A 16544-nucleotide genomic window follows, 5' to 3' on the forward strand; every position below is an offset into this window, starting at 1 on the left:
CAGCATTGCAGTTGGGCTGATAGAGGGAGGGACAGGAGGGATTTCTCGTGCTCTGGGAAACACTGCTCTCTCTCACTGTGGCGGTTTCTGTGTTGCATCCTTTTCCGAAGCACCAACCCCTTTGCAGCTCTTTTCCTAGCTGGGAAGCCACTGAGAGCTTTCCTTTCATGTGTTGCCCCCATTGCGCATGTGCCCAGTGCTTCCTGTGTGCTGGGCACTGGTGAGGGTGCAGGCACCGCCGGGGGGCTCCATGATCCGGAGCCCGGGTCGATGCTTCATGCGGGTATTTGTTGTGCATCTATTAGATACTGGTCATGATGAGTTCCAGCGGGTCCATGAAGAGGACACAAATGAATCAGGCGTCTCTCTGGTCATCATTTTCCAGAACTGTATCCATGAATACGCCCGTAGCAACACAAGGTCAAAAAAGATTACCAGAGGCAAAGCACCAGAACGTGTATAACCCCAGAGGACTTTTCTGTGCCCAGAGTTTGATCTTAGTCCACCCTGTTTATTTAAGCCCACTGCCTGACAGTTAAAAACACTTCATCAGTGTGGTTGGTTAAGTCTTTGATTGACGGGTGGATTGATTGATGGAGATGGCATGTCAGCTCACCATTGAGGGAGGAGAAGCGTCCAGACACATGGAGACTGAGAAGCAGGTGTCCTAAGCAACAGTGTGACAGGAGGCAGAAAATTCCAGGGCACCCATTCCTGGAAACCCTAGATAATTCAATCTGGCTGCAGCAGAAGACGCAAGACATTAAAGCACACATGATTGAAATGGCCCCGGGGTTTTGACTTTATCCTTCAGTGGCAATGGAGCGCTGTTCAAGACATTTAAGGTCTCTATTTGCTCATCCAAGGACGTGGCACTGAGGAAGTAGGGGTCTCAGTTCACTCCCAGCTGGACAATCGCCTGGAAGGGTCTTCCTGACTCTTAGACCCCTCCCCTCCCCAAACCCAGACACATGGGCTGTCATTTTCCCAGTGGGGAGGCTTCCTTGAGGGAGAGCGTGACTGAAATAAGGAAGGGAGCTCCAAATTCCGTGCTGGATCTTGGAGGAGGAGTGGTCTCGCTGCAAAGGCCAGCATCCATCCTCCCACACGTAGGAGTGTTGAAGAGGTCTCACCCTTCCCCAGTCCCTTCCTCCGTTTCCGTTTCTTCCAGTCTTCCACCTGGCGCTTCACCTGCTCAGGGTGTAGACGGCTGCCCCCTCTCTCCTGCTTTCAAACAAGGCTTGGAAAGGTCCCTGATGAGATGTCGTTCCGATACTCAGTACTCCTCGGAATATGCGTCTTGCTCAGAGGCAGAAGGAAGCCGTACAAAGCCACACGCCTGCTCAAGGCGCTGACAAACTTTCTTTCTGTCTTCCTCTTCCTCCATCACTTTTGAGCGTGCATTTGAATTTCCCATAGGCAATCCGAATGGACTGTTTCAGAGACCTTGCCTCCAGAAGTGAAATTAAATTTTGTAAATGTTATTTTATTTACTTTTAGAAATTAACATAAAGAAGACAGATTTAATGTAGCGCATAGATGGAATTCTAAGAATACGATGATACTTCCTCACTTTCTCCCTCCCTCCCTCCCTCTTTCCCACCTTCCCTCCTGCTTCCTTCATTCCTTTCTTTTTTTTTTTTTTTTTTTTTTTTTTTTTTTTTTTGACAGGCAGAGTGGACAGTGAGAGAGAGAGACACAGAGAAAGGTCTTCCTTTGCCGTTGGTTCACCCTCCAATGGCCACCGCGGCCGGCGTGCTGCGGCCAGTGCACCACGCTGATCCGATGGCAGGAGCCAGGTGCTTCCCCTGGTCTCCATGGGGGTGCAGGGCCCAAGCACTTGAGCTATCCTCCACTGCACTCCCTGGCCACAGCAGAGAGCTGGCCTGGAAGAGGGGCAACCGGGACAGAATCCAGCGCCCCGACCGGGACTAGAACCCAGTGTGCCAGCGCCGCAAGGTGGAGGATTAGCCTATTGAGCCACGGCACCGGCCATGCTTTCTTTTTTAATTTTTGTGATAATCTATTTTAAATTTCCTTTATAGTCAAAGGCTTATTGTTCCACTCAATAAAGAGTTCAACAAGTAAAGCTAAGGAAGACCACTATTCCAGCAGGAAATCAGACAAGGACTATAAACAATAATCAAATCTAGAGATGGTGTCAATTTCACTCACATAAACTAACAAATATTTTATATTCTATATATGAACTACCACAAATCAGCTAAAACGTAATATTTGTCTTTTGGGGTCAAGCTTATTTCATGAAGCACGTTGATTTCCAGTTGCATCCATTTTGTTGCAAAAGTCAGGATTTCATTTGTTTTTATGGCTGAGTACTATTCCATCATGTGTATATACCACAATTTCTTTATCCAGCCTCCAGCTGTTGGAATCTGGGTTGCTTCCATAGAACTGAGCGGTGAAAACATGGGAGTATAAGTAACTGTTTAATATGCCAAATTCAAGAAATTAAATTTGACATATGCCTTGTTGAATAACTTCTCTGAGCCTAGGACCGGGCGAGGTGCTGCGGGATTCACCTCCAGTTGACTGCTTACCAGTTCATTCAGAATGTGTTTGTTGAGCATCTACTCTGTGCCAGACAGGCAGGCGGCATGTGTGCCCACGTGGAGCATTCTTTATAGAATTTACAGGATTTGGGAGGAAGCCTCATTGGCATAAGGCAGTTGAGTGTGCACCACAAAGGCATGAGAAAGAATGCCAGAATGTACTACTTTGAAGAGAGGTAGCTAATATTTGTTGGGCCTGTGGTCTAACCTGAGCTCATAGTATCTCTTTATTTAAGCTTCATAAAGGACCTATTTGCTGCATTTGATAGACAAGGAGATTTGGGCTTAGACGGATAAGTAGGTAGTAAGTGATAAGTGAGAGAGTCAGACCTTGGCAGTCTGATTCCAGGTGTGGCTCCTACCCTACATTGTATGACCTAGGTTAGATAGAAACAATTATAATATAAATGTAAACATAAACAATGTTAAAGCATCCAGCACTGTGGTAAAATTCTATCTGGAAGGGAGAGGTTGATATTGGCTGCTCTGGGCATGAGGCGATCCCAGTCTACGGCATCTCTGCCACGCCATGTTGGCTGAGACGAAGACCTGCACCCTGACCGGGTCGTCAGGGGAGGACAAGGACGGCCTGGGTGTTTTCGGAGGGAAGGAGGGCTGGGCACCTCCTCCAAGACAGAGAGAGTGAGAGAGGCCTGCAGTGGGGACGTGGGTCCTCGGGAAAGCGGAACACCAGGAGTCTCATGTTCACGTGGAACCCTGGCCGAGCGTGGGAGGCTGAGTAGCTGTTTTAAGTTGGAGTCGGGAGCCGCTGCAGGAGGAGAGCTCAGCCTTCCCGGGTCTTGGAGTTCTGATCCATCCTCCTGGCCAAGAGTGACTCTATCCAGGAGTGGCCCTGGCAGCCCGGCCCTGGGCGCGTAGGCTCCCTCTCCAGTCCCCAGGTCAGAGGACAGGGACTTGATCACCAGCTTAGAGCAAGCACAGCCAATGGCCATCTCCAGGTCTCTGTCCAGCGGCACTGCTAACCCAGAAGTTCCCAGGACCAACCGGAAGTTACCCGAACCGGTGGCTGCTATTTGCCCAGGAGGCCAAGCATCAAATAGATGACCTTTTTATTGCATTTAACGCTGGGCTTGTCTTCTTGCTGTTTCCTTTCCATACCTCACCTCCTTTTACACTGCCCCATCTCCACTGCTGGTTGCCACTCCTCAATTTATCCATTTCATTAATACATCGCTTCCATCCCTTCCCAGTCATTAATAAAGATGTTAAATAATTCTGAACCAGATACCCCCGCAGGGCTCTCCAGGACACTTTCTTTTAATTAGTTGTGCTACCTTTCATCTCTCTTCTGGCCTTTGGTTTCAGATTTCCAGCTGGTTTTGGATCTATGTGACTTTTTATCCAGTCCTGTTTGAACTAATTTCACAAATGAAAATCTGAGAGACGTTTTACCGAGTGTTGATTCAGGCCTAAGCCTACAGAGAGCTTTGTCAGGGTTTGTTTTTTTTTTTTTTCCTTTTTAAAATAGATTAATAGGGTATGATTCAGTTAATAAACTGAGCCTGCCTAATGCACCTCTTTGCAGCCTTCTCTCCATTCATTGCAGGATTTTCTCCATTAATGTCGTGGTAATTTGAATTGTGTTGATGTCAGACTTCACGGAAGGTACTCCGACTGTCAGGAGTAATCCTCTTAGACCTTTGCAAAGATAACTATTACTTAGTGTGTGCTATTTCTGCTATCTTGTAATGACTTTGTTTTTAAAATAATAATAATAATTGGGTATCCTAGAAATCACTTGATGAACCAGTTACCGATGTGCTTTCTTACTCAAAACAGGCAAGGGACTTAAACATGCCAGGTATCAAAAGCTCATCGCATTTTGTTAACCAATTTAAAACCACACAGCTATTTAACCATAGCGCTGGAGTCTTTAAAGCGCAACTGGCGGGACGTGAACCGTTCTGAGGTTAATTGCCGAGCGAAGCCGGGCTGTGATGGTTACAGTGGATGGTTTCTGGAGTTGATGCATGGAAATCCTCGGACATCGGGTGAGGGAGGAATGTCCCTGTAGGGCTGCATAAGAAATTGTCTCTTTGAATCAAACTCGATTATGTTTTTAAATTAGCTCTTTCTCTACGTGGAAGCCGGTGGGGCTGGCTGTTTCATGTCAGATCGTGAATTAACTTGATCACAATACAAAAGCACATCTCACAAGTAGACTGTGTGGAGCATTTGGGGGGAACTCATTCTTTACTTTTTGTCTATACTGGATTTTTTTAAAAAGACTTATTTATTTATTTGAAAGACAGAATGCCCAGGGGCGGGGGTAAGAGAAGTGGGGAGGGGGGAAAAGATCATCCATCCTCTGGTTCCCTCCCCAGATGGTACAACAGCCAGAGCTGGGCCAGGCTGAAGCCAGGATCCCGGCTCTCCACCCCTGTCTCCCACATGCGTGGGAGTACTTGGGCCCTCTTGCACTGCCTTCCCAGACATATCAGCAGGACATTAGATCAGAAGTGGAGCAGCCAGAACACAAACAGGCACTCAGAGATGGGATGCTGGTGGCTGAATCCAATATACCCAACACAGCCTCCTGCACTGTACCCTCTCGCAGGAAGCTGTGTTTCTAAGAATACCGGCAGGCACTAGTACAGCTGTAGAGCTGCCCTATTTTTTGTTGTTGCTGTTTTTCACATGTTCTTGCATTGCTGCATGGTTAATACTTAGAGGCACCCTCTGCTAACTCTGACTCACTTCTTAGTCCTCTGATCAAGATTAGGAGAGGTTCCCTTAGCAAACAAAGGCAACTCAGCTAACCTCTTTGGAAGCAGACCCCGCGTGTCACAGGATAGGCCTGGCCACTCCTTTGCGGATGGTCAATGGACACATCTCTAAGGAGGTAAGAGTTGAGAATGAAATCTCCAGAAGCAGCAAGGCTGTCTCAGGAACAAATAAAAAGTTAATAGGACAGCGTGTCAGGTCCTTGGGTCATGTGTGTGGAGCCACTGAAGGAGCAGACATAGTTCCCTTAAAAACCCTTTGTGTAGTCGGCACAAGGCTCGCTCTCTGTCCTCTGCAGAGAGTAGAGAAGTAGCGTTTACTGGGCGTGTTTGAACATTTTTCTTGAGGAGACATCAACGGTATAAATGGAAGAATGAGAAGGACCAGCCAGAGAGAAGAGCAGCCTGGGACTCCTCGTTGACTTGGATATAAATGATGTGCATTGAAGCAAACAAACAGCTACCTGGTCTTCCTAAGGGCGCAGTGGATTCCTCTGGGCAGGGCTGTTCCTACACGGAGCCACACAGTAAATATTTATAGCTGTGCAGGCCCAGCCAGTCAGCATTGCTGCTGTCACACGAAAGTAGCCAGAGACAACAAGGGGACTTCCGGAGCTGGTGCTGGGGCATAGTGGGTTAAAGCCAAAGCCTGCAGCACTGGCATCCCATATGGGCACTGGTTCGAGTCCTGGCTGCTCCACATCTGATCCCGCTCCCTGTGAATGCACCTGGCAAAGCAGCAGAGTATGGCCCAAGTCCATGTGGTTGTTGTGGCCATTTGGGGAGTGAACCAGGGGGTGGAAGATCTCTCTCTGTTTCCCCTTTTCTCTCTCTGGAACTCAACCTTTCAGATAAATAAATCTTTTTTTTTTAAGATGATGTGAATTTTCTATCAATTCTGAAGCCCCTACATATACAAATGAATATTTGCAGATGCTGAAATTTGAATTTCACACGTTTTCGTATGCCATGAAATATTCTTCTTGTGATGTTTTTCACTGGCTGTACCAAAACAGGTCATGAACAGGATCTGGCCCACAGGCTGTAGTTTGCCAACACTTGAGCTAGCACAACATAGATCATTTGTCCCCGCAGTACCTAGTGCTGTCCTGCAGGCCGTGTGGGTGCTCACTTAGCTGTCGCCATGTTAGAGCACAGAGTAAGCCTTTTGCAATCCAACACACACTTGACATTTGCAAGGGATTTATCTTGGAGTCTTTGCTAATCCCCCCATCCCAAGTAGCACTCCAGCGGATAATTTCCCCCATAAAACACAGTCAAGTGTAACAGAATAATTAAAGTGACCCTTTCAGGCCCTCTGTGATTCAATAAATACAGGGCTAAATGTCCTTTACAAAGTGATTAAAATAAATTCTGCCACCGAAATCAATCCTCTGTCGCGTTACATCATTGCTGTGATGACATTAATGATGAATTTACCTTGATCTGCAAAACCAATCCATAGCGCGGATGAGTGACGGTGACAGGGCTACCTACCATCCAGCACCTGTGTTTGCTGAGACGCAGAATGGGAAAACATCCGTTTCAGCAGGGCGGGCAGCCCCTGAAGCCCAGCCAGGCCATTGCCATTAGCATCACACACACAAAGGGGCAGGAACTGCGCGTCACCTCAGGAAGCAGGTGGTAGGCACAAGGTAGAGAGCAGGGAAGCTCCCCCAGAGCCTCAGCATCGTTCTCCTGGGTCTTGTCCTCTACGAGGATGTGTGCAGCATTTACAGTTAGCCAAAGTCCCGTGAGGATGCATCTTTGAGCCTTGGTGTCATTCTCAGATTTCAGGAGTGTGAGTATGAAGTTTACTGGTGCTGAAGATCTGTTGTCCTACTTTATACTAGCAAGAAGCTTAAGATCTTTCATCCCCTATGCTTTTGGTTACATATTGTGGCGGAATCCAGACCTGGAAATGATCTACAAAACAACAAGAGGGTGGGTGCTATGGCTCATCGAGGTAAGCTCCTGATTGGTGCACCTGCTTCCCATATCAGAGCTCCTGGCTCAAGTCCTGGCCATTCTCCTCTGATCCAGCTTTTAGTTAATGCACACCCTGGGAGGCTGTGGATATGGCTCAAGTACCTGAGTCCTTGCCACAAGGAAGACTTGGATTGAGTTCCAGGCTCCTGAATTTGGCCTGGCCCAGTCCTGGCTTTTAGAGGCAATTAGGGAGTAAACCAGTGAGTAAAAGATGCATCTTTCTCTGTCTCTGTCTCTCTGCCTTTCAAATAAATAAGCATTGAGAAAGAAGACCAAAGTGATCAAAATGATAAATGGTAGCACCTGTAGGGGGGGAAACATGAAAGAAATTAGGATTGGTTTTCTTGAAAAGGGAAAATGGTTCTTGCCATCAAATACAGAGGAACTTGGTAAGTCACTGCAGGTGGAGAGGTAAGGTGACATAGTCCTGCTTGAGAGAAGGCTAGGAATCAGGCGACTCCAAAGGAAACAGTTCTTGACCTGCAAAAGCCTATAATCGGGCGGCAAGCAGGAGACCTGGATGTTCACAAGCCATAGAGAAGAAATGGCCCCCACAGTGGGGCCAACAATCTCAAGGTTTTTTGTTTTTTGGTTTTTTTTGTTGTTGTTTTCTCCTGCAGTATACTCCATGGTTCAAATAGCCTAGTGGAAACAAACAAAAATGCAAACGGCTTTCTCGGGGACTGAATTTATTTAGGATGACATTTATTTCAACTTAACGATGCGCCTGTTGTTGGCCCTCTTCAGTGGACCCTTTTCTTTCCCTTCCTCTGGCTCATTTTGTGAGCCTCCAGAGGCTGGGAGGCAGGGAGAATTGTTGAAACTCTAGTGATATCTCACTCTTCGACAGAATGTCAGCCTCTTCAACTGTATTTCCAACTGTCTTGTGAGACAAAGACTAATTGGTCTGACCTCATGCTGTCGCATGTTGAGAGACGTGAATCTCCAGCACTCTCCCTTGAATTCATTGCTTTCATTAAACACTGCCCGCTTGTGTTTGCAAAATGTGATAATTTCCCAGTGATTTCTTCGAGCTGCAGCACATCAACAGATTTTTTTTTGGAAAAATGCCATTTCTTAGCTTTGATCTCGTGTTTTCATCTTTTATTTCCAATAGGTCTTCTACGTTAAATCCATTGAGCCCCAGAAGATATCGACCTTGGGGAAAAGCAACGTGATAGTTACAGGAGCAAACTTCACCCGGGCGTCCAACATCACAATGATCCTGCAAGGAACCAGTACTTGCGATAACGATGTGTGAGTTGAAATACTACTGACTTATCCTTGGGGACACAAAGTGAAAACCTGTGCCAGAGGAATTTCAATATAATCATAACCTTTATATACTCAAATTATTTCCCTGTGGCAAAGTGGGCCAGTTAGTCTGAGATTTTGATATAACAGAATTCCTGTAACTACAACAACTTCTGTTGTAGTTTTTTTAAAGATTTATTTATTCATGTGAAAGACAGAGAGTTATAGAAAGGCAGAGGCAGAGAGAGAATGAATGTGTCTTCCATCCACTGGTTCACTCCCCAAATGGCCGCAAAGGCCCTAGCTGGGCCAATCCAAAGTCAGGAGCCGGAAGCTTCTTCTGGGTCTCCCATGTGGGTGCAGGGACCATCTTCCACTGCTTTCCCGGGCCATTAGCAGAGAACTGGATCAGATGTGGAGCAGCCAGGACTTGAACTGGCACCCATTTGGGGTGCTGACATCCATATGGATACCAGTTTGTCCCAAATAATTTTGCTAGTGCATACATTAGTTGTCAGAGAACAAAACACTCCGACTATGTGAGCAGCGTGCCACATCAGCATTATTTCCCCAAGTCAGCCTCTCAATGGCACTTTGAAGGGAAAAGCTTTAGTCTCTCATGACATCCTTGTGCCAAACCTTACTCCTGGGACCAGCGTTGTTGTGCAGTGGGTTAAACCCCCACCTGCAATGCCAGCCTCTCATACAGGTGCTAGTTTGAGTCCTGGCTGCTCCACTTTCAATGCAGCTCCCAACTAATGCACCTAGGAGAGCAGCAGAAGAGGCCTAAGTACCTGGGCCTCCACCACCCAGGTGGGAGGGCTGGATGGCATTCCAGGCTCCTGGCTTCAGCCTGGCCCAACCATAGCCATTGCAACCATTTGGGGAATGAATCATTGCATATAAGGTTTCATTCTCTCTCTCTCTCTCTCTCTCTCTCTCTCTCTCTCACTCTCTGTCTCTCTCTCTCTTACTCTCTCTAATTCTGTCTTTCCAATGGGTAAATAAACCTTACTTAAAAGAAAAAAATTCCCCACCCCCTGCAAAGATGTCACAATAATAACACAACAGAAAATTGGACTTTTCAGCTTGTTAACTTGTATAAGTTTGGGCTAATTTGAAGTAAAAGATGTTCCCGTCTTCACGAAGTCTAACACTGAGCTTATTTCCATCCGGCAAGTGCATTTCAGACAATCTGCTGGAGCGTGATGTCTTGGTTCTTAACCACTACAACAGATTTGTGCAGCATTCTAATCTGCCACGCTTGTTTACCGAAGGTTCTGCTATAATTCGGTTGCTGCGTGTCACTGCCATCCCCGGCCCCTCACTGCAGTAAATTTCGAGTGTCCATGATCTTGAAGACTAAGCCACTCCTCAGTGGCTTTGCTCTGTTCTGCCATTTGCCAGAGTGAGCCAGCACTCATCAGAGGCTGTATGTATGCAACAGAGGTATCTTGGTGCCATTTATCCTGGCTAAATACCTTACTGCAAACACCTTTCATCTTACACGGCAAGATGGTGAAGTTAGACACCTGTGTAGTCACTGAAAGGCAATCAGCCCCACGGGAAAATATGTCGTCTCTTAGAGCATACCCTGTTTCTGATTCTTTATGCTCTCATTTCAATTCCAAATATGTCTTGCGATAGCGCGGTTATTAAATTAAATGTGAGACTTTTCCGCGCGTAGCATTTCAGTAACCACATCCGTGTGGTGAACCCAAGTTCATGAGCAGCCAACATGAAGCCCGGCTAATCCTCCACCCGAGCCCAAGCCCTAATCCCACACTCTTTTAATATGCTACTTTGTTTTAAAAAAAAATCATTTTGAAGAGAAAACAATACAAGTCTAGTAGCGGGCCGACCTACATTTCCACCTCTCTGCTTCCAAGTTGGAATTTTAATGACCACGCAACTCCCTAGAATCGTGGCTTGAAAATGCATGTGCAAGTGTGGGCGTGAAGGGCTGGAAGTGCCAACCGACGCAAATACTGTTGTGTCTCCGCGACGCTAAGGTTCCCCGTGGCATAGAGCCTGGCGGGAGTAGTGATGGACTCTTCACCCGGTGGACAGGTGCCGCGCGGTGCGCAGGCGCAGCTCGCTCCGCCTGTTTGCTTGCTGGGGTCTCTGTAGACGCCACATCCAGAGGCAGGCGCGGGTCGCAGAGGGACCACCGCGGACAGCTTTGTTTTCCCTCCCTCTGAGCACCAGGGGCCTCCAGGACGGTCCCAGCTAATTCCTACTCTGGAGGCTCCGCAGGAGGCAGCGGGCCTCGGTGCGGAACGATTTGGAGACCTCTTGGGCTCTTGGTGGCGCTTCTCTGCCCCCTAACCAGCAGAGTCCCCATTTCTGTCTGATGTCGTCCGTGTTTTGTCCCAGTGCTTGTCTGGGACGCCTTTTTTTTAAATGACTATTTTTTTGAACATTTCAAAGCTACCCATGAGATGAGAGTAGTAAACCTCTCCGCCTCCCGCCTCTCTGCACCTATGCCCAGCTCTGAAATGGATCAACAGTTTGTCGGTGGGGTTTCATCTCTCTCATCCGCTTTGGGGGGCGGGTGCAGCAAGGTGAGATGGGCTGGCTGGAGTGACTTGAAAGCACATCCCAGACACCCATCCTTTGACTCTCACAAGTACTTGAGTGTGTGTACATCTAACCAATGAGAACAATGCCATTGTCATTGTCAACAACATTAACCGTAATTCCTTAATGTCATTTAACACCCAGGCCATGTTCCACTGTCTATCCGGGCTGCCTAGAGCGCTTGTTACTTCTCCTTCCTTTTCCACTTCTAAGGGGGATGCAAAGAAAAAGAGAAAAATGTACAGGAGAAAGAGTTCCCCACCCCAGATGAGACCAAATCAGGTCGGTGGCCCCTGGTTAACCAGCAGTTGCCTGCAGCTCCGCTGATCAACCAGGAAGTGCTGTAGTTCAAGTGGAAATCATAGGCTGGAGCCTTGGGAAATCAACTGTGTCTGTGCCGCGTACAAATCTTCCCTACCTCTTTCTAGGATCCGGGTGAGCCACGTGCTAAATGACACCCATATGAAATTCTCGCTTCCGTCAAGCCGGAAAGAGATGAAGCACGTGTGTATCCAGTTCGATGGTGGGAACTGCTCTCCCGTGGGACCCCTGTCCTACATCGCCCTCCCGCACTGCTCCCTGCTATTTCCTGCCACCACCTGGATCAGGTACTTCCACGTTCCCAGCGTTTCTCTCCCACTGTGGTTAAGAGTCCTGTGCACAACAGTTGTGGATTTCCCGGAGACCAATCCGGAAGTGAGAGTCTTATCTAAGCGCTTCTCCCAGAATCCCCCTAAGGATTCTTTGCTGGAAGAATGCTTGCCTGTCGAGCTGGATGCTTCGCCCAAGCACGGCCAACACTATCAGCATAGCCTGTTTTCCTCTTAGCCGTGGCTACCAGGAAGCTCACGGCTCAAATGTTCCCACAACCATGGTAACTATTAGCCTGGTTTCTAACACACATCTGTCACCCTGCCTACCACGTGTCCCTTGTGCGCCGGATAAAAGGCCTCTTCCTTCTGTCTTTATAACCTCTATGGTAAACAGGTGCATTTCACAGCTGCTTCCTAAGTGAGGGCTGGAGATTCCAAAGGAAACTCCTCCAGAGAAAGCCAACTTTTAAAAAATCTCTCCCTAGTTAATTTAAATTCACATTCAGATTTTGTCCTAGAACCCTATTTTCTTCACCTAACACAGTATGAAGCTAATTTCCAAAACACTCTCACCTAAAGCTACAAAGCCCTGTTTAGAGAAAGAAAAAAAGAAAACGGAGCAAAATCCCTTGTGACCTTCCGATCTGTAAGATGAAGCGAGAGGTGACTGCTGTGGTTGGCTGGGCCTGCCATACAGAGCACCACAGACTGCGCCCCTTCCACAACGGAAGTGGGCTTCCTCCTAGGAAAGGCGCAGTCAAGGTGGTGGCAGGGTGGTTTCTGTAGAGGCCTCTGGGCCTGGCTCTTAGATGGCTGTCCCCTCCCTGTGTCCTCGCATCGGAATCCCTACTCATAGGACCCCGGCCTTGAACTAGAGCCCACTGGGCCCAGCCATCCATCCTCGCTTTACATTAGTCACCTCCTTAAAGTCCCTGTCTCCAACTACAGTCCCCGTCTGAATTACTGGAGGACTGGAGAGGAGGGCCTCCTCCTACAAATGTTGCAGGTGCACAGTTTGGTTCGGCCCGTGACAGTGGCGTCGGGAACACCGAAATCTCAAAACCAAGGCTCTCACATGCCACTGCCCCCCGCTCTGGGGCTAACTCTGTCCTATAAATGAAGTCAGATGTTGGTGCAGCACTCGCTGCGTGTCTGGTGTGTTCCATCTGTGGACTGGGTCTGCTCTCATGGCAAGCCCAAGGGCTCCACTCTGGGCTGTCCCTTTGGTAGAGGAGGAAACAGAGGCCCAGAGAAGGTTCAGACAGGCTGCCCCAGGTGCGAGGCAGTGTGTCGTGGCCTGAGCCAGCACCACAGTGCCCTGCTTTGTTATGACCTCAGAGGCTCCTTACTGCGATGTTCCGAGCCTTGGGCGCTGTGCTCGGAGCAAGGATGTGGCCCTGCAGTCTGGCCATCAGCAGGACAACTTGGCTTGGTTTTCTAGTGAAGTCCAGAGCTTGGCAGGAAGTCAGCTCTGCCCTGCTCCCTTGCAGCTGGGGGCTGGGGGTGGCGAGTGTCCAATGCCCTGCGCCTGTTCTCTCTGCCCTACACGATTCACCTGCTCATGCCTACCTCCTGGTCTTGTCATCAGGGGACTGGCCATCCCTTGGACTTAACATGCCCCGGGCTCCTGTCCTCTAGAACGAATGACCTCTGTGATCGGGGCACAAGCAAAGCCAGAGCTATGGACAGCTGTTAATGTCACAACCAAGGACCACTGTGGCGTATGTGATGGGGAGCCGAGAGGACCGGAAGCTGCTTGGCCACATTTTGGAGGGAGAAATGCAGCTGTCATTAGTTTACCAAATAGGAATTTAAATCTTTAATGTCATTCATAATTTCACCTTATCTAACGTGTTCCCTGTCTCCCTAAATAAACTGTAATTGGTAGGTTGGGTGTTTGATTTTGAAAATGGTTAGATTGAAGAATCTTCATATAGATTAAACAGCAATCAAACAAAATTCTGTTTATTGACACCTTTTCAAGGTGCAGGTGATGATCTGATTATATGTGGCAAAACAGCCCAGATGTTAAAGAGTGTAGGCATTTAAAGTAAGATCTGACCTTAACTTTTATATTTATATGTCTTAAAGATCATGAATTTGCAGCCAGGATCCTTCAGACTTGTAAAACTGTCCTGTGTTTGAAATTACAATCAGTTCATTTTCTCTCAAACCCTACCGAGTTTAGCATTAAATGCAAATCAGCTGATAGCTTGGTTCCGAAATGCAAAATGCCTGTGTGTTTACTGTGACGCTCTTACTGATCCTTTTTTTCCTTGCAGTGGTGGTCAAAATATCACCATCATGGGCAGAAATTTTGATGTCATTGACAACTTAATCATTTCTCATGAGTTAAAAGGGAACATAAACGTAAGTCTTCAACTGCTTTGTGTTAATAGTGATTCTCAGGGATGATGTGTTTATCGCACGAAACCATTTTGGGGGCTGTTTTTTATTTCTCTGATATTATAATCATTTACCTGTTGCATGATAGATGAGCAAGACCTTACACTTGTACTTGAATCCTGCAAGCTGTGGCACAGAGGAAAGAGAACTGAACTTGGCATGACAAGAGAGGCCGTCTTTTCCTGCTGTGGCTTGTGGCTGGTCTCTGATCCGCCTGTGCCTAGGAGTCTGTGTGAGATCGTTTTCTGCAGGGCTGGCGTGTGAGGTCAAGAAGGTGGCATTGCTGTGCCGAGTGGGGTGTGTGTGTGTGTGTGTGTGTGTGTGTGTATGGTTCCCAGCCCCCAGGTTTGGTGACTTGTTCAAGGCCCAGAAATCTTGCCACAGACCTTGCCTTCTCCTGCCATTGCCCCATGGACCCCATCTGCTGGGCCTCCTCTGTCTTTGGTCTCCCCGCAGTGGAAACCGTGTTAGGCTCTGGCTCCCACCTGCAGCTCCCCGCTCTCATCAGAGACTCATGATGTGCTTGGGAGCCTCCAATGGAAGCTGCTGATGCCAGGAGTCAGAGGCGGGAAGAGGGACTTCAGTTACAGGTTGGGGCCCCCGAGTGCACTTCTAAAGCCTTCCTGTATGTCTTCCTCATTCTTTCTTCCCCTTTCCTTGATGAGCGCTGTGAGAGGAGCAGCCCTGCCTGACCACTTCCCGCCAGGCCGGAAGATCTCAGCGTGGCCACAGACCTGTCCCTGTCTGGGACCAGTGTGGGTTTGGGCCTGGGTAACCAGATGCTTGCCAATGAATGTGTCAGCCTCACAGCTTCGTCCTGCACGCGCTAGCCTCCTGACGCCCTTTCGGAGCCGGTGCCCAGCCTCGTGCAGTGCCGTATTCCCATGCTGCACACTTGGATGACTATGCAATGACCCTGTGTTCAGAGGCATTGTCAGTGGCCTTGCTGTCCTTCTCAGATGCTACTCCCGGGTCAAGTAGAATTTATGGAGCACCCACTGTGAACAAAATAGTTTGCCGGAGGCCAGCATTGTGGCATAGCAGGTAAAGCCACTGCCTGCAATGCTGGCATCCTATATAGGCACCAGTTTGTGTCCCGGCTGCTCCACTTCCTATCCAGCTCTCTGCTAATGGCCTGGGAAAAGCAGCAGAAGTTCACCTAAGTCCTTGGGCCCCTGCACCCATCCTGGCTTCGGCTTGGCCCAGTGCTGGCCATTATGGTCACCTGGGGAGTGAATCAGTGGATGGGAGATCTCTCTCTGTAACTCTGATTTTCAAAAGAAATAATAAATGTCAGTGTTGGCCTCCTGTGCCAGGTGGGCTTCAGAGGCAGGCCGGCCCCCCCGCTGAGCTCCTCCCTGGACAGATCTGGAGTGGTGGGCAGTGCTGAGGCTTGTCTGCGTGGGGAGATCGTTCAAGGAAAAGTGGGGCAACATGGCTGGAGTGAGAGCACCAAGGAAGGAGAAAAGAACGCTTAGGCTGGGATCGGGCAGAAGAAAGAGAACAGGGTGGCCGCGAGAGGTGGCTGCTTGGAAAACCCACAAAGAGCGTTTTGGGTGGTAGGAGTTGGTCACTGGTGTGAAGGTGTAGTGCCTTGCGGAGAACGGGACTGGGGGTTGCTGAGCCGTGATCTTTCTAGAAGACGTCCTTGTGAAGGCCAGCCTGCAGGCGCGGTGGCCGTGGAGGACCGCTGTGGTTTCCACCCTGGTGGCAGCCACAGCGTGGGAGGCGCCAGGGTGGCAAGCAGGTCCTGCTTGTCCCAGCCTCTGCCCCCCGCGGCCTCTCATCTCCCTGCCCCTCCTCTAGGCAGCGACCTCAGGAAGAAAAGGGCAGTTGCTCTTCAGGCATTTGCCCACCTCCTCTCCCCGGGCCCCGGGCCCCTGCAAATGCTGGTGTATTTGTGGGTTGTTAAAATACACCGGTAGGTGAGGCTATACCTTCTGCATCGTTCCCCATCTCCGCGGTCTCCTCTTGGGGGACTCCTTGTCCCTTTTACTTTTGCTTTCTCCTGTTTGCTGTTAATGCCTGAACAGCCTTTCCTCTTTGTGGTCAGTGACTTCTGCCCAAGCCCGCAGGAGGTTCCCTAACAGAGGCAGGTCAGGGGCTGGCTCTTCCCTTCCCATAGCTCCCCAGGTCTCCACCATGCTGGCTCCAGGGACGCAGAAGTCCTTTGAGCCAGTGTCTTCCTTCTTCACTACCTGCCTTGTTCCTGCATAGCTTCTTCTATGGGAGAACTTGCTGATGGTTTCCATCGTCAATAGCAGCAGCAATACGAACAGCGTGTGTGGAGGGTTACCGTGTGCTATTCTGACACTTCCGCAGGCGTCATCGCGTGCAGTGTAACCCCCACTTCATGGGGTGAGCCCCTCTCTCATTTCCTGTAAGTTCCTGTTAGGCCCCTGAGT

At 48.9% G+C, this 16544-nt stretch overlaps 1 protein-coding gene across 1 annotated transcript in view; it reads left to right on the top strand.

The window, feature by feature from the left end:
* PLXNC1 (plexin C1) overlaps positions 1-16544 on the top strand; it is a 159374-nt gene that overhangs the window by 85792 nt on the left and 57038 nt on the right. The window contains exons 10-12 of the mRNA XM_008256886.4: positions 8424-8563; positions 11569-11748; positions 14016-14103. Coding sequence (XP_008255108.4) covers positions 8424-8563; positions 11569-11748; positions 14016-14103 — 408 coding nt within the window. The remainder of the gene's footprint in view (positions 1-8423; positions 8564-11568; positions 11749-14015; positions 14104-16544) is intronic.

The sequence above is a fragment of the Oryctolagus cuniculus genome, chromosome 11, assembly GCF_964237555.1.
Source record: "Oryctolagus cuniculus chromosome 11, mOryCun1.1, whole genome shotgun sequence".
Lineage (NCBI taxonomy): Eukaryota > Metazoa > Chordata > Mammalia > Lagomorpha > Leporidae > Oryctolagus > Oryctolagus cuniculus.